Genomic DNA, 18,066 nt, shown 5'->3' on the forward strand with positions numbered 1-18,066 from the left:
GGGTTCTAATGACCTGTCAGGCCCTCTCTCTCCCCATTCCATGTGGGGGGCCAAGACTGACCTTCTGCCATCTGGCAAGCCCACGGAAGGTGGTGTCACACATTCCTGGAAGAGAGAAAAGGCCCCAGCAGGACACTGGTCTGCCTTGGGGATGGCTCCTGTGACCAAACCCAAACTGAGGCTGGGGAGTCATCTCTGTTGCCAGAGGAAAGAGAAGGGACACTAAGCAGGCAACAGTCGCTGTCCCGTTCATGCGAGTGGTCTGTGAGCATGGACGGTTGACTGAGTGTCCGATCCGGCCGGCTTCCAGTGTGGAGGGCGGCCGTCAACACACACGACAGTCAGGTCTCATGATTGGAAGCTGCTTGGAATGGATGTCACATTCTTTTTTCCTCCTGGGGCCCGAGGGGCAGGCTCTGACAGACCCACCCCTAACGTTTGTGGGGCTTGGGACAAGAGCACAGACAGGGGCCCACGTCCATGATCCCAATATTGGGGAGTTTTAAGTCAATGCCACACCTGTGTTCCCTCAGATGTGGAGTCCCACGCTGGTGACCCACAGCTGGCGGCGCCCCACTCCCTGGCCCGGCCTGCTGCCTGTGGCCCTGAGCAGGAGCCAGGCAGGGTAGGGTCTGAGCCTGGGCCAGAGCTGCTGAATGGAGGCAGGTCCTGCCAAACCAAGGGTGGGCCCTGACCCGGTCACAGCCTTCCTTTCCTGACGCAAGATGTCTGGGCAGTTCCAGACATCTCTGTCAACTGCCCCACCTGAGCCAGGGTGGGAGGGAGCGTGGCCATCGGGGGCCAACCACCTGGAATCTGCTCTGTGTGTTTTGGGTGACCAACTCTAATAGTCACGTTGGCTACCTAAACTTCAAGGGGGTGCTGTGGCCAGGCACCCCGTGACACCTAACGCAGCCCCAACAGTCCCCATTCGTTGCCAACTAGGCGTGGAAGGCATCCTCTTAGGTTCTGGGGTGTAAGGAGCAGCTTATCAGACAATGACCCTCACTGAGCTCTCTCTCCACAGTCCTACCACGGGCAGTTTTACCGGGACCACTGCCACGGCTTGGGCACCTACACGTGGCCGGATGGCTCCAGCTTCACGGGCATGTTTTACCTCAGCTGCCGAGAAGGCTACGGCACCATGCACCTGAAGGCCAGGCTCTTCCAGGTGAGGGGCGGGTGGCCCTGTGTTCAGGAGAGGGGGATGGGGCCCCGGGGGTTCAGGCCCCTGGACAAGAAGGTATTTAGGTTCTGGGAAAGTTTGTTTAACAAGAAGTAGCTTTCTTGTTTTTAAGGATTATAATAGTACCAATAATAAGGTACATGAAAGTGAAAAGGAGAAGATGAGAACCTCTTCATTGTTCCATTCTGCAGAGTAGGGGTGGGCTATCAGCAGGGTGTTGTAAATCCTTTAGATTAAACAATAAATGCACCGTAAATATTTACTTTTTTATACATAAACTGGATCATTCTATGCATATTGTTTTGAAACTTGCCTTTTTTCTGGAGAACATTCCTGGTTTTGCAAATACAGATACGTTTTCCTCCCTTTTATTTTATTACAGTGTAATTTACAGTAAAATTCACTCGTGTTAGTATACAGTTCTGAAAGTTGTGACAAGCACAGAGTGTATAACTATCACCACGATCAGAACAGAACTGTTCCTTCACCCCAAATATGACCCTGGGCCTCTTTGTAGCAGATCTCTGCTCCTACCCCCATCCCTTGGCCGATCCGTTTTTGCCTATAATTTTGCCTTTGCAAGAATGCTGTATTAATGAAATCATACAATATGCAGCCTTTTGCGTCTGGTCTCTTTCACGTGGCAAAATGCGTCTGAGACTCATCTGTGTAGTTGTGTGTACCAAGAGCTGCTTCCTCTTGTTGCTGAGTAGTTCTTCACTGCAGGGATTCACCTCCAGTTATCCATTCCCCAACTGACAGGATTTGGGTTGTTTTTGGCTATTATAAATAAAGCTTCTATAAACGTGTATATGTACAGAGGTTTTTGTGAGCGTGTTTGTGTTCGCATGTGTGTGTAAACATCATCCTCCCCATCCCCTCCTTCTCTTGTATAGTCATCCTCCACTTCCACCCTGTAGCCCTTGACAACCACTAACCCGTTTATCACTGTAGTTTCCCCTTTTCTGTAATTTCGTGTAAATGGAATCACACTGTATGTAGTATTCAGTGTCTGATTTCTTTGGCTTAGGGCATGATTCTGTTGAGATTCATACACGTTTTGTGTATTTCAGTAGTTCATTTCTTTTTACCAAGGAGTAGTATTCCACTGTATGGATATAAGACACATTTTTTATTGATTTACCAATAGCTGCACATTTGAGTTCTTTCAAATTTTTGGTTATTATGAATAAAGCTGCTGAAAACATTGGATGACAAGTCTTCATGTGCACACGTGTCTTTATTTTCACTTGGGTAATACTTATGAGCAGGATTGCTGGTCATGTGTTAAGTGGATGGTAAATTATAAGAAACTTTCCCACGTGGCTGTGCTGTTTTCCATTTCAACCGTCGATATATGAAAGTTCCACATCTTTCTGAACACTTGGCATTCTCAGTTTTTTAATTTTAGCCATTCTTTTGGGTGTATTGTGGTATCTCATTATGGGCTGAATTTGCAGGACTCTAATGACGAAGGACGTTGAGCATCTATCTGTTCGTGTTCTTATTTGCCATCTGTGTATCTTCTTTGGTGAAGTGCTTATTCATGTTTTGCTCATTGTTTTTAATTGACTTGTTGGTGTTCTTATTATAGAGTTATAGAGTTCTTTATATATATTCTGGGCACAGCATTTATCAGTTATATGATTTACAAATATTTTCTCCCAGTAGTGGCTTGTCTTTTCATTTTCTTTTTTTTTTTTTTAAAGATTTTATTTATTTATTTTTTTCCCCCCAAAGCCCCAGTAGATAGTTGTATGTCATAGCTGCACATCCTTCTAGTTGCTGTATGTGGGACGCGGCCTCAGCATGGCTGGAGAAGAAGTGCCTCAGTGCGCGCCCGGGATCCGAACCCGGGCCGCCAGCAGCGGAGCGCGCACACTTAACCGCTAAGCCACGTGGCCGGCCCTCATTTTCTTAACAGTGTCTTTTGAAAAGCAGATTTTAAAAAGTTATAATGAGGTCCAACTTAGCAACTTTTCTTTCCTAGTTCTGGCTTTTTTGTGTCCTAGTTAAGAAATCTTTGCTTAACCAAGGTTACTATGATTTTCATGTATGTTTTCTTCTATGTTTTATGGTTTTAGCTCTTACATTTAGGTCTGTGATCCATTCTGAGATAATTTTTGTGTTTCATGTGAAGCCAGGGTCCCTTCTCCTCCTTTTCCTCCTCCTTCACGTATGGATGTCCAGTTGTTCTAGCTCCATTTGTTCAAAAGACTGTCATTTCTCCACTGCCTAGCCTTTGCATCCTTGTCACGGATCCTACATGGAGACACATGTCTTTCTTGATGTGACGTCCGAATTGATCGGTGGGCATGAGGGTCAGCAGCTTCCTTCCATCCGTTACAATGACCCGTCACCCTTTCTTCTCATGCTTGTGGAGAATGTCTGTGGGCATGGTCCATGTAGTGACCTGTCTATGCAATGATCTAGCATGCAAGATTGTGACATTCTAATTCTGTTATTCCCCCTTCATTTATTAACAAGAATTCCCTTATTTAAAAAAATCCTTCATCAACTCTGTGGTTCCTTGAGGTGGTTTGTATGGAAAGGCAAGATAACACTTGATCTTTTCCCTTCTTAACCAGTTTTCAGAATAATAAATTGATTTCCTAACACCCTTCGATGGTGATCAATGAAGGTTAGTTTTTTTAGTACCTTTATAAACTCATGGATTTTAATATATTTGATGTCTTCCAGCCTATTGCAGTTATTATGCTTTTTGATACCCAAATCATCCCATCTTTGCTTGGGGGACCGTCTTGCAATTTTGACACAACCCCAGCAGGTTTTGGTAGCTTTCTTGCTTTCTGCTGTGACAAGGAGTTCCAGGCTAATTCATGCATTTCCTGCCCTGGACCCAGAGTCAACTGTTTCTCCGTCGAGCCTGGTTCCTTTTGTGGGACAGGATATTTAGAAACTACAATTTGGGTGCTCATTACTACTGTGTCAGTTGGTTATTATTTTTAGGCCTTTTCAGTAGCAGATCTAGAAAGTACTTTTTTTTTTTTTTTTCACTGAGAAAAGACATTATCAGCTCTTATTGATATCTCCAGTTCCAATTTAGAGGTACAGGGTTTTTACTCAACAGCTATGGTATTGTATTTGCGTATGTTTTCTCTTTGCTTTTTTTTTTGTAAGGAAGATCAGCCCTGAGCTAACATCCATGCCAATCCTCCTCTTTTGCTGAGGAAGACCCTGAGCTAACATCTATTGCCAATCCTCCTCCTTTTTTTCCCCCTTTTCTCCCCAAAGCCCCAGTAGATAGTTGTATGTCATAGTTGCACATCCTTCTAGTTGCTGTATGTGGGATGCCACCTCAGCATGGCTGGACAAGCGGTGCGTCGGTGCGCGCCCAGGATCCGAACCCAGGCCGCCAGTAGCGGAGCACGCGCACTTAACCACTAAGCCATGGGGCCGGCCCCTCTCTTTGCTTTAAAAATCTTGGTTTCTAACCGTTAACAAAATTTATTTGCTTTATCTCGTAAAATATGTATAACAGTTTCAGAATCACAACACAGCACTATTACCAGTGTTCTGATTACTGAAAACAGTTTATCGGCCTTGTATCCACAGTGCTTAGCCCCGAGGTTGCAGCCAGAGGTGCTCATGTGGGCGTGTTGAACAACACGAGAACTCTGAGATAGGAGCCACCGTCCTGTTTCACAGATGAGGGCACAGCTCCAGGGAGCTACATGCATGTCCCCACTGCTTCAGGCCTCCTCCTTTGCCTGAGCAGTTTCCTCTGCCCTCCCAGTGACCTCCAGGTGTCCTTCAACACCATCGCAGGGAAGATGCAGCTCCCCTGGGAAGCCAGACCTTTCTCTGTGCTCCCTGTGCGGGAACTCAGTGGGTGGTATTGAAGCTCATTGTTTCTGGCCTGCAGCCCTCCTGGCTCTTCTGTCTCCACACATCCTCTACCCAGCATGGAGACTGCCCCACCCAGCAGAAACATCAAGAAAGGCCCAGAAATTGCTGCACTCTACTGGGTTCATGAGAAGCAAGGATTAGCTCCCCCTCCTCCTCTGCCCCACTCCTTGGTTCATACCTGCCAAGTGTGGAAGGAGAGGGGTCTGTCTGACCCTGTGCCTGGCACCTTCACTCCACACACTGCTGTCCCAGGCTGTTAGGGTACCTGGGCTGGGCCCACAATGTCAGCACTGGGGGGGGTTCCCTGAACCAAGCCCACACGTGGCATCGTTGACACACTTGCCTTCGCAGAGAGGCCACCCGACTGCTGGGGTCAGCAGCAGCTGTCTCCACCGCTGCGTCCCGTATGTACGCTTTTGCCTTCCGTCCTCGTGTCTGTGCAGACTAACCTCGATAAATATTTGTTGAATGAATGAATATTTTTTTAGGAATATGTTTTCTTCTTCTTTTTTTTTTTATGCTGAGGAAGATTCACCCTGAGCTAACATCTGTGCCAGTCTCCCTCTATTTTGTTTGTGGGTCGCCGCCGCAGCATGGCCGCTGTGTGGTGTAGTTCGGCTCCTGGGAACCGAACCCACGCCTCCGAAGTGGAGGGCACTGAACTTAACCACTAGGCCACGGGGCCGGCCCCTATGTTTTCTTCTTTTGATTTTAAGAAACTGGTCTCAAGATATACAGCCCTGCCGAATTACCTCCGTGGCCCTCCTGACTTCTGTTCCTCAGGGGCTGTACCGGGCAGATGAACGGTTCGGGCCGGGCGTCGAGACGCACCCTGACGGCAGCCAGGACGTGGGGCTGTGGTTCCGAGAGCACCTCATCAAGCTGTGCACAGAGGTTCCCGGCGGCTTCTCCATACGCAGTTACCCTGAGTTCTCGGGCTTCCTCACGCACTGTCCTGCTAGAATCTGCCTCTCAGACGAGGAGAAAACGGAGGGGGACCTGTGTGAGAGTCAGGACCCCTTTTTCTATGACTATAAGCAGTTTCTTCTGAATGACGACCTAACTTTGCCCCCAGAAATGTACCTCTACTCGACTGACAACAGGCATCTGCCCATGACCCGCTCCTTCCGCAGAGACTTAGATGCCCAGATCTTCCTTAACGACATCTCTCCATTTGTTGAGGATGGAGAACCCTGGTTTATCAAAAACGAGACCCCTTTGATGGTCAAAATCCAGAAGCAAGCTTACAAGTTCAGGTAATCAGTTCGATCTTTCTTCCTCCTCTTCATGTCTGGGAGACCCGCTCCTCTCCTTTCTGACAGGCGTGAGTTCAGGGCTGGCTTCCTGAGGCCTCTGGCTCCTGGCTGAGTAACTTCAGGGCCATTTGTCAGGTTAACGTAAAGACATTTCTCCTGTTTGCCTGACTCTTGCGGCCCAATGATGAAGGGGTCGGGAGAGCCAGCATCCTCCATGCTTGTAAGCTGAGACACGCTCCCGAGTGCAGGAGGGCTGTGGGGGAGCCAGGCAGGGGTGTGGGGCTATCGACATCTGCACAGGGGGGCGGAGGTCCCGGGATCCTGCTTGCATGCTCTTGGGGGAAGGGGTGGTCAAGAGGTTGCTTGGTGAGCGTGGAGCCAGGGTAGTCCCTAGGGTGGAGTAGACCCTGGAAAGGAATGTGTAATAGGATAAACTCCTCAGTCAATGGCTGAGTTCAGATCCTGGCTCTGGGACCTTGTGCATGTTTCCTCTGTGTTGGTCAGAGCTGATGCTCCTGACCTCTGCAGGGTCATGTCTGTGATTAGATGTTCTGTAGGTCAAGTCCCTGCATAAGGTCCACACCAAGAGGAGGGACTGCTGTTACCGTGATGTGTTAATAGGTGTCTGGCCAGAGAGCCAAGGGTGGGAGAGCAGGGCAGGAGTGGGCTGGGGGCTGGCTGGGCCTCTGGCATCTCCAACGATGACCGGGAAAAGATGGAGCTGCTCTGTTGGTCTCCAAAGACCCATCTCTCACACCACAGCTCATGGCCACCTAAGGAAAGCTGACGTTTTTTTAAGTTAAAATTTTCAAGAATATTTTAAACTCTGTCCTAAACCTTGTCCTCAGATATCACTAAACTGTTGTAGAATGTGTGTTTAGTGAGTACAAGTGGCTACTTATGCATCCATCCAGACCTCTATCCATCCCTCCATCCGTCTATCTATTCACCCACCCATCCACCCCTCCACCCCTCCACCCACCCATCCACCTATCCACTCACCCACCCATCCACCCATCCATCTATCACCCATCCACCCATCCACCCACTCACCCATCCATCATCATGCTAATGTCAGCTGAGCCTGTAATTGTTGATGGCTATTGAGCATGGAAGCCACCATAAATCCTCAGGTTCTTGACCATGAAAGAGGTTATGTGCACTCAGAAGGCTTCAGCATGTGTGGTGAATGGCCATGGGACTTGCATGTTCTAGTGCTGGGCCCATGTGTGTGCCTGGCCTCCTTCCCATCCAGGGCCCCTGCTAAGAGGCCCAGCACACACGGAGGGACTGGATGAATCAGGGATGCGTGGGGTCCCTGGCAGCCATTCTTGTCCAGAGTGGACACTTAGCCTGAGCATCTTCACCTGCAGGCAGCATGTCCCACCACTTCACTGCATCCACGCTGACCATGGCTGGTCAGTGGTGCAGCCCTCAGGGCTCAGGGTGCCCGAGGAGTGGACTGTGAGGGGAGGAAAGAGGGCCTGGGGCAGCACAAGGGCCAAGGAATGAGGAGAGGAAGAGTCGGAGGAAGGGGCTGGTGTGGGCCATTTTGGTGGGAGGTGTTGGGGGTCCAGAGCCGGTCTAACACCACTGAAGCCCACTGTGTTGCCAGGAACCAGAAGGCTCACACCATCTGGAACATGGGCGCCATCCTGAAGGGGAACCGGAGCAGCTTCGGGTGCCCCGGGCCCAAGGAGCGGCTTTCCACGGAGATGATCATGAAGGCCAAGGAAGGGGACTACGACTGGATTTGCGGGATCCTGAGGGACAACCTTGTCAATCCCGATGTGGCCGACTCGAAGGGCTACACCGTGCTCGCCGCGGCTGCCGTGAGCACCCCTCCAGTGCTCATGTCAGCTGCAAGGTCACCCCAAAGGAGCGCTGATCCATGGGGGTCCTGGGTGATGGCACCTTCAAGTGCCTGGGGGCCCTCCCTTCCTTCTTTGTAAAGCCGACATCCTCCCAACCCCTAAGTGGGATGTACAGGGTCAGATGGAAAAGATGGTTGGGGCGCATTGACCTTCCCATGCCTCAGCACACGCTTGACCTTGTTGCTTGGCCAAGCCTGGGTGAGAGCTGGTGTCCACTGTCTCCAAGTTAGCGCTAGCACACGGCCTCACTCAGAGGAGCCATTTCCGACATGAGCATCAGGCACCCTCCTCGCCCCTGGCTGAGGGCACCCGCTGTCCTCGTGAGGCTGGCCTTCTCCCTCCAGGTTCACTGTCACACTGACATTGTCAACCTTCTGCTGGACAATGGGGCCAACGTGAACAAGTGCACGGATGAGGGCCTCACTCCGCTCAGCATGTGCTTCCTCCTCTACTACCCGGCCAGCTCTTTCAAGCCCAACATCGCCGAGAGGACCGTGCCCAAGCCCCAGGTCAGCCTGTCGGCCCCCCAGGCCTGGCGCAGTGTCCGCATCACCCTATCCCCTGTCCGCTGTCCATTCGTCTACCCATCCGTCTCTCTTCCCAACTGTCCATCAGCCTCCCTTCTCCTTGCACAGGCCAGGTTCAAATGGGGTGCATTGACAATAAGGCTGGCGTGCGGGGAAGCAGGAAGTGGGGACAGAGCCTGCACACTCACTAAGGTGTCTTGCTCATTGCCACAACGCCGAGGGACATGTATCTCTTTTCAGCCGTGTGCACAGCAGCCTGGGGCCCTGAGACCTCTCTTGTGGCCCTCAGGAAAGGGGACACTGTGGGAGGGAGGGCGGAAGGCGTCCTGGAGATTCAGGACTGAGGCCCACCTTCGCCTTTTGCGAATAGTGCTGCCCGGACGTCCCTGTGCAAGCGTTGGTTTGAACACCTGCTTCTGGTTGTTTTGGGTACATATGCAGAACTGGAATTGCTGGACACGTGAAGTCCTGTGTTTGATTTATCGAGGAACCTCCAAACTGTGTTCTGCCGTGGCATCTGCACCATTTCACGTTGCCACCCCCATGTGGTGCAGGCTCGAGGACAAGTCACAGGGTGGGCGGCTCCCGAGGGGCCAGCTCTCGGCAGTGCAGGGCAAACTTGGTGTCCACATCTCCTGCGCGAGGGCTGGGGGGGCAGCACCTGCAGGGGGTGTTTTCGCCCCGTGGGAAGCAGACCCTGGGCCCTAAGCGTCAGCCATCTGAAGCCAGGCCCAGGGCTGAGGTCCACCAAGAAAGCCCTTGGAGGGGCTCAAGGCTTTCTCTGATCATGGTCTGGGGCCTCTCAGATGGGTGAGGAGATGGTGCTAGGGTGGTGACTTCAACCTGGAAAATGTCCCCTTGGCGGGTGCACCTCTCAGCTCCTCCCCATCTCTTGAATCTCTTTCTTGAGAAAAGGCTCTTACTAAGCCCGTCCTGTGCCCCAGGCAGGCAGAGTTCCTCAGATTATCAAGACACTTTGTCCCTGCTTCTCAAGTTCAAGTCCTCAGCCCTTGCTTTCGGTTCTTTGAAGTGTGACCATTCCACCGAGCCCACTGAATTGTAGGACTGGGTGGGAGCTTGGGGCCGCGAGCCTGATCTCATGGTGAGCAGGTGCAGGTGGGGAGAGGCCTGGGGCCCGTCCGAGCCCCCTGCTACCGGGCGGCGTCCTGTGTGCAGGAGGCTGGGAGAGGCCTCCCAGGGAGGCGGCATAGGGCTTCCGTCCCGGGAGGGCTGCCTGTGGTCCTGGACGTGTCCGGAGGAGCAGGGTATACCCTGCTCAGCCCGTGGGCTGTCATCATTTCCTCCTTGTCCGGCGGGCACGCCGAGCCTCATCTGAAGGGCACCGTGATTCGGGCTGTTTCCAGTCGCTCTGTTAACAGGTAGTCAGTGGCTGACGAGAACGCTGCAGAAAGTCGAAGGTGGAAGGTTTGAAAACCAACGCTGCAATTTTTGTTTTATTTCTATAGCAGCATTAATTTATGTCTGATTTGTGTGTATACTCTGTTTTTCTGAGTCAGAAGTTGTTAACTTACAGTGATGACTAACTTGCAAGTTCAAAGGCGATCTGATGATCAGAGGCTGAGGTCGGTTTGGTCCTCGTGGTCTGTGTCCCTTTCAATGGAAGCTTCTGGGGACAGGGCCTGCTTGTGTTCCCCAGCCTCTCCAAGCCCGGAGGGTGGGGGCATGGAGGGAGCGGGCTCAGCTGGGGTCTGTGGAGCCAGTGAATGAAGGAGCTGAGCAGGAGGGGCCGGGCAAGCAGCACCCTGTCCCAGGAGGGGACAAGCGAAGGCTGTGTCTTCGGGGACAGTGTACGGAGAAGAGTCCTCATTCGATTGGAGTAGCTTACTTATTGACAAAGGAATCGGGGCCCCATAAAGCCATTTAGTTCTATTCCTAAAATTCTTTTTTTTTTTTTTGTGAGGAAGATCAGCCCTGAGCTAACATCTGCCAATCCTCCTCTTTTTGTTGAGGAAGACTGGCCCTGGGCTAACATCTGTGCCCTTCTTCCTTGACTTTATATGGGACGCCGCAACAGCATGACCGGACAAGCGGTGCATCGGTGCGTGCCCGGGATCCGAACCGGGGCCGCCAGCAGCGGAGTGCGCGCACTTAACTGCTACGCAACGGGGCTGGCCCCCCTAAAATTCTTATAAAAGTTACTCCTTTACGTTTTTTTTTTAAACTTTTTATTCTGAAAAATATTACACATACTTGAGTGAAGAGAAAACAGTAAAATGAACTTCCATGTACCCGTCACCCAGAGTAAACAGTTCCCGACCCGTGGCTCATCCGACCTAGTCCACACTCCCTGCCCTGACCTCCTACTCCTGTCATTTTAGGGTAAATTTCACATCAGATCACTTCAGCCACAAAGACCTCCTTCTGTATGTGTCTCTACCAGCTGAAGACACATTCTCCTCTCTCTTGCTCTCTTTTTAACATAACCACAAACACTATTATCTTACCTAAAAATTAAACATCAATTTCTTAGTCTTCCCCAATATTCCATCAGGGCTCAGTTTCCCCTAGTTCTCTCATAAGTATCTTTCTAGAACAGGCTTAAATGAATCCAGATTCAAACTAGTTCACATACTGCGTGTGGTTAAGATTTTATGCTTCTTTCAATGTGTACTAGTCTCCCTCCCTCTTTACCAATATCCTGTTGTTTACTTGTCGCAGCAGCTGGGCTGTTTTCCTGTCCTGGAGTGACATGCCCCTCTGGCCTGTTCTCCCCTGTAGAGAGTGGGTGCAGGCGTGAGCCAGTGGTGGAAGCCCTTGGAGCAGCGCTTGTATGGGCCCCATCCGCCTGCCCGCTGCTCTTGTAGGTAAAGCCTCATTGGAGCAAAGCCATGCCATCCTTTTATGTGTTATCTATGGCTGGTTTTGCGTTGCAATGTTAGGGTTTCGTAGTCACGCAGAGACCCCTGGGCCCACAGTCTTAACTATGTACCATCTGGCCCTTCACAGAAAAAGTTAATCACAGACCACTGGGCCCCACCCCCAGCATTTCTGCCTCAGGGGTCTGGGGTGGGGCCCAAGAATCTGCATCCTGGGGATGCTCCTGCTGGTCCAGGCACCACGCTTGGAGAACAGCGCCACCTAGTGGAAACCTGAGCCACATGTATAATTGAAATGTTTCTAAGAGGCACATTAAAAATAAAGTTAACGCGGGTGGAATTAATTTTAATAATATATTTTATTTAACCAAGTATGTCCAAAATTTATCATTTCAGCGTGTAACTGGTATAATGATCATTAGGGAGACATTTTGCATTCTTTTTCTGGTCTCTGCACACTTCTGATGCACCGCAGTTCTGGAAGGGCCTCGTTTGGAGAGCTCAGTCGCCACGTGTGGCTGGTGGCTGTTGTGTGGCTGAGGTTTCTATGCGATGCACCCAAGGGGTGTGGTTTTCTCTCTATGGGTTTTCGGAAAGGTGCATGGGCAGAGCTGTGTTAGCCTTGTCAGTCTGGGTGCTTCGAAGGCCACTCTCATGATAAAGAAGGTGGCTTAATGGGGTTGTCACTCTGATTTCTTCTTTCTTCTAATGATATGTATTTTTGTACTTTCCAAAGGCAGCTCCAAAAATCCTAGTAATTCCAAACCATTCCTTCTCATTCCCCGAAGCGGCAGTGGAGTCAGTCTCGCGTGAGGAATCTGTGCCCACCCACGGCACCCAGGAAGCAAAGGCACTGTCTGTGGTGCCCGGCAGCCGGGAGAACGGCCTCTCTCCGGGCAGCCAGCTGTCTCGGGAGTCCACTGACCGGAGGAGCAGCCTGCAGCGGTGGGAGTCCACATCGCGGACGGGCAGCACCAGTGACCTGGAGAAGGGGCTGGACGACGTGCTGGGGAACCTGGACATGTGCTCGCTGGGCAGCGATGGGACGAGCTTCGAGTCCACCCTCTGTGTGCACAGCTTCTCCATTGAGCTCTCGCGGGCTATCGTGGAGAAGAGCGCCAGGGCCCACAGCATGCTGAAGGCCCCCTCCTTGGGCACCACCTACTCCGACCAAGGGACCATGAGGAAGATGGCGCTGTCCATGATTGAGTAGGTCACTGGTGCTCGGGTGGTGAGGCTGAGGGTCACGTTTAGGGAATCGCATGCTCAGTGGATCAGCATCACTTCCCTGTTCCACCGGGAGGGACTGTTTCTAGAGATGTGTGTCCCATCATCTGCGAGTTCCACACCCTGACAGCCTGCCCGAATGCTGTGTTATGGGCTGTTCTGTGCCTTATCTGCATGAGAGTCCCAGGAAGAGCTGACCTCTGCGTGGCTCAGTGCTGGGGGCCTGGCCTGGGGGAGTCCAGGAAATGTGCCCGGACTGGCGCACGGGTGGTGGGTACCATGTGGATGCTCACACTCACTGCACCCCCCCCAGCCCCCACATGCACACTCCCACACACACTTTCCCACACACACACTCACGCCTCCCCCCACTCACCCATGGGGGGATCCACACATTCACCTGCATACACTCACCTATGGATACACACTTGCCCACACACACACTCCCCTGCACACATTGACCCGTGGACACATACTCCCCTACACTCACACACACACTCTCCACCCCCAACACATTCCCCCCCACTCATCCATGGACACCTATCCCCACACACTTACACACACACTTACGCCCTCCACATGTTCGCCCCCACACACTCACCCACAGACACACTTTCCCATACACATATTCCCCTGCACACATTCACCCATGGACACATACTCACCCCCCTAAACTCACATACACACACTTACCATACCCCCACCTCCCCACACACTTGCCCACACCCACACACACCCCTGCCCTCACTGTCTAGACCAGCAGTTCTCAAAGTGTGGCCCATGTACCCCTGGGTGTCCCAAACCCTTTCACGCAGTCTGTGAGGTAGACATGATTCCCATAATAATCCTAAGAGCGTATCTGCCATCTCCCTGTGTGACATTGCATTGCGTTTTTGCACGCGCACACAAGAGAACGCCAGCTTTACCTGAGAACGCGCTTGATGAAGCCACACAAATGATTGTGTAACAGCTCGACCCCTGAGTCCATGCCCTGTGAGAATGTTCTGTGTAATGAAATGGGAGGACAAACCACGGGAGGATGGTTCTCTCGAGCAGTGCAGTTCTCCGATGGCTGGAGTCACAAATGGAATTTGCCATCTTTCCCCCTGGGACACCCCTTTCCCTGAAAGAGCGGCCAGCCGGCGCACTGTGGCTATTTGTTCTTCCGAATGGCCATCCGCTGTAAGGAAGACATGACACTGTGTGTTGTCAGTGATGACATTTCAGCTTTCAGTGAAAATGAGAATTTTGGAACACGTGCGCCCATCGCATATTGTCTGCTGACATGGTTCTATGCTGGCCATGGGGTCAGCGGGATTAGCCTAGACCCTCTACCTGCCCAGTCTGTCTGCTGTTCTTGAGGCCTGCTCCGCCCCTCCCTCACCTTCCCCCCGCCCAGTGGGGCTGCCCGTCCCTGCCCCACCCCCCCCAGCCTCTCCAGGTCCAGGTCTTGGCACAGCTTCCCCACTGGTGCCAGCTCTGTGCTCCTCATAAGATATATGAGTGCTAATGTGCGAGTTGTGTTTGTGTGCCAGTGTGTATAGGTGGTGTGTGCACCAGTGTGGATGTGCATGTGTGCATGTGTGTGTGGTGTGTGTGATGTGTGTGTGTATTGTGTAGGTATGTATGTGTGTTGTATGTGTAACATGTGTGGTGTGTTCGTGTGTATGTGTGTGGTCTGTGTGTATGGGTGTGTTGTGTGTGTGTTGTGTGTGTTGTGTGTATGTGTGTGGTCTGTGTGTATGGGGGTGTGTGTGTGTGTGTGTGCATATATGTGTGTGCGAGTTACACTCTTGTGCCCTACATGCACCAGGTGTTCTATGTCATCACTTCACAGCCACCCCTGGAGGGAGGGCTGGTCCCCACCCCACACCCCATCTCCCAGGTGACCTTAGCGAGGCTAAGTGACCACTCCGGGCTGACTGGGTAAGACCGCAGCTGGACTTAGCTTGGCTAGGCTGGCTCGCTCAGGGTGGTTTGGCGACAGGTGGGCTGCCCCGACCCCAGGTCAGGGGCCAGAGGTCTTGGACAGGCAGGACCCTGGGGCTCAGGGTGTTAGGAGCTCAGTGCCCTCCAGAGCATCGTCCCCTGGGGGGCGCCTGTCCTGACCGGGGGTGCCGTCAGACAGCTAGCCGTGAGCCGCCTGTGCCTCTCCTCCAGCCTGTGACTGTGTCACGCTGATTCTTGCAGACACAGAAACAGGTGGCTGACCATCAACCTCCTGCTGCACCGGGGCGCCGACCCCAACTGCTGCCGCATACCCATGCAGGTCCTGTTCTTCGCTGTGAAGGCTGGGGACGTGGAGGGAGTGAAGCTGCTGCTGGAGAATGGGGCCAGGACCGACATCCAGCTCTCCCCCGAGGTGGGACCCCACTGGCGAGGGCAGGTGGGGGGAAGGGGTGGGCCAGAAAGGAGGCCCATGGTGCTTTGAGGTCAGAGCGCTAGCTTTTGAAATTCACTTGTAGAATTCTGTTTTTCTTCTCTGCTTGTGTAAACACCCATCCAGTCACCTATTTAGGCTCTTTGTCATATTTAGAGGATGTGAGGCTGCAGAGGCTGACAGTTTTTGTGCTGGTCCCTGCTCGGTGGCAGGCGGGTCTTGCCTTCCAGGCTCCTTGGCCAAGCTGTCCATTTTCCTCTTCTTTTCTGGGTGTGATGTAAAGTAGTGCAGGAAGGGGGAATTTTCAGTGTAAGACCCAGGATAATTTCATAGTAACTTTTTAGGTTTACTGACTGGGCTCCATCTTTGAAACTGACTAAGGTTACAACCTTTAAACTTGGCACAGACATCACTCACTCACTCTTTCGTCCATTCATTCATCCATCCATCCCTTCATTCATTCCCAATCAAGAGTCTATTATTTACACATTCATCTTTCAAATGGAAGTTTTGTTTTATTAGAATGTTGAGTAGGTAATGTCAGATAGGTACCATGAGAATGCCCACTCCTCCCTGAGCATATCTGCACCCCTGTGCCAGCCTTGTGCACAGTGGACTCATGTCAGTGGTTTCTGAGCCTCCTTCCAGCCTTTCTCCAAGGGTGCCTGCCTGTTTCCGCGGGATCCTGCTTTGAAGGTTGGGTTGGGAGGAGCAGACTGGCGAGTCCTCCACTTTGACGGAGGTGTGCTGCATGCTCTTGCTGGGTTCTCTCTCCGCCTTGGCTGTGCTCCCTCCAGGGCCGGGTCCCCCTGACCTCTCTGTGTGCCTGTTGCTGACCGAACACCGCCCAGAGACAGTCCTCCAGCAACTCTCTCAACTGGTGGTCAGAGGCTGGAGGGGGTGGAGCATGGACAGGCCTGGGGGTAGGGACTAGAATCAGGAGCTGTGTGGCCATCTGTGCAGTGGACTCTGAAGGAGGTCCTGGCAGGGAGGGCCGGGGCTCTTCTTAGAGGAAGGTAGGGACAGTTGGTCTCAAATGAAGCTGGTCCTTCTGGTCTGCCTCCTCTCTGGCAGCTGTAAGGATCTTAGGAATTGGAACGGACATGTCCCTGGTCCATTGTGGGTGGGCCTTGTTGTCCTGAATGTCACGAGGGGCTGGTGAGAAGGCGCTGCTGTGGGACTCTCAGACAGGTGTGGGGCGGGTGGCTGTGCTCTCGTCCTGGACAGTTTCCCTGGCCTCGTTCGCGCTGAGCCCCTGGCCCTCACACCGGGGGTGTCACTTGCCTGGGAACCGCACCCTCACCCCGCCTGTGTCTCCTCTGCAGCTGCAGGCCCTGACCCCCCTCCACATTGCAGCCGCCCTTCCCGGGGAAGAGGGCGTCAAGATAACAGAGCTGCTGCTTCATGCCATCACCGACGTGGATGCCAGGGCAGCCGACCAGGACGACGTGTACGAGCCAGTCAAGGTGCACTGTCCTGCCACGCGGGAGGGGCAGGGGTGCTGTGGGCCTGGGGGTCTCTGTGTAGACAATATCGTTCATTAGTTCACAATTTCACTTGTCCCTAGTGAGGGTGCTTAATGCTCTGTGTGCCCCCAACCAGCCTGATCTGCGCAGTGTGTGCACAGCTCACCGCATGTGAGAGCCGAGAGGGGAGGGGCGAGAATGACTCTGACCCTCGTGGGTGCCAGGGTAGCTCAGAAAGCACACGGGGCCTGCGCTTCAACTTTCAGGAGGGTTTCACGGGATGGTGCTTCAGACCTGCAGGGGACTTGTGGCCTGGCCTGGTTGGGCAGGTTGCTGGTCTCCAGGCACTTGGGGGAGAGGCTCGGGGGCCACTACTTGACCCCTCTGTCTGCACACAGCTAGACCTGTCGCCTTCAAGCCTGAAGCTCAGTGATGAAGCAGGCCCGCCCAGCGTCTACTACAGCGAGCACACATCTGCCCCAGATGAGGGGGGCAGGACGGCTCTGCACGTGGCCTGCGAGCGTGAAGACAACAACAGCGTGAGCCAGGGCCTCCCCGGGCTGGGCGGGAGCTGTGTGCAGCATGTGTGTGCGGTGTGTGTGTGAACAAGCATCTGTGCACGTGTGAGTGCCTTGGGTGTGCACGTGTAAGTGCATGTACATGAGTGTGTATGTGTGTGTTTTGTGTGCACGTGCAAGTGTGCATGTACCTGTATATGTGCAAGTGTATCTGGGTGTGAGTTTGTACTTGTAGGTCAGTCCGTGTGTGTCTGTGTGTGCGTGTGTGTACATGTGCATGTATGTGTGTGCTTGGGTGATGTCTGTGCACGTGTGTGTATGTTGGAGGCAGGACAGTGAGCTAACAGCCCTGGGCAAGATGGGCCGGGCCTTGGGCCCAGCAGCTAAGGGGGCAGACCTTGGGATGTTGGTCCCTCCCCACAGGGCCCTGACTGCCCTGGTCCAGGCCAGCGGTTCTCAAACTGCAGGTCATCCTCCCTGAATGGGTCTCAGAATCTGTGGAATGGGTCACATCCATGATGGAATAGAACACACTAGGTGAAGGTAGAGTAGAAAATGTCAGAAGGCATCGCATGTAACTCGTGTATCAAAATGTTGTTTCAGAACAGGTTTTGGGGACACACGTCACACACATGCCTACACACACACCAGGTGGGGCCAGGGTCGCAATGTGAAATCACTTTCTTACTGTGGGGCCTGGTCAAGCACGTTTGGGAGCGCTGGCCTGAGCTGTAACTGACCTGTGCTCGTCTGTCACCCTCTCTGACGGGGGACCCTGGCCGTGATCCCGTCTTGCAGAGCCTGGGCCGGGTCCCTCTGGCCCTGCAGTTGCTGCCTCTTGTCTGCCTTGGGGATTAATTCCCAGCAGGGTAGGCGCGGGAACCCCTCAGAGGAGGCTGAGTGGCTGGGATGGGCGTGGGGGGAG

At 52.8% G+C, this 18,066-nt stretch overlaps 1 protein-coding gene across 10 annotated transcripts in view; it reads left to right on the forward strand.

The window, feature by feature from the left end:
- Window positions 1-18,066, forward strand: part of ANKMY1 (ankyrin repeat and MYND domain containing 1) — a 53,759-nt gene that overhangs the window by 14,069 nt on the left and 21,624 nt on the right. For 4 of the 10 annotated variants that reach the window (XM_087424589.1, XM_087424588.1, XM_087424587.1 and 1 more), the window contains exons 3-10: window positions 1,028-1,171; window positions 5,840-6,312; window positions 7,928-8,144; window positions 8,531-8,695; window positions 12,287-12,759; window positions 14,968-15,139; window positions 16,483-16,623; window positions 17,022-17,162. In XM_087424589.1, the coding sequence (XP_087280715.1) occupies window positions 1,109-1,171; window positions 5,840-6,312; window positions 7,928-8,144; window positions 8,531-8,695; window positions 12,287-12,759; window positions 14,968-15,139; window positions 16,483-16,623; window positions 17,022-17,162 (1,845 nt within the window). In that variant the 5' untranslated portion in view covers window positions 1,028-1,108. Of the gene's footprint in view, window positions 1-1,027; window positions 1,172-5,839; window positions 6,313-7,927; window positions 8,145-8,263; window positions 8,696-12,286; window positions 12,764-14,967; window positions 15,140-16,482; window positions 16,624-17,021; window positions 17,163-18,066 lie in introns of those variants that run through there. The other 6 variants (XR_015550061.1, XM_087424591.1, XR_015550062.1 and 3 more) reach the window with 6 other exon arrangements.

The sequence above is a fragment of the Ceratotherium simum genome, chromosome 37 (assembly GCF_057802395.1).
Source record: "Ceratotherium simum simum isolate JZ-2026a chromosome 37, ASM5780239v1, whole genome shotgun sequence".
Taxonomy (NCBI): domain Eukaryota; kingdom Metazoa; phylum Chordata; class Mammalia; order Perissodactyla; family Rhinocerotidae; genus Ceratotherium; species Ceratotherium simum.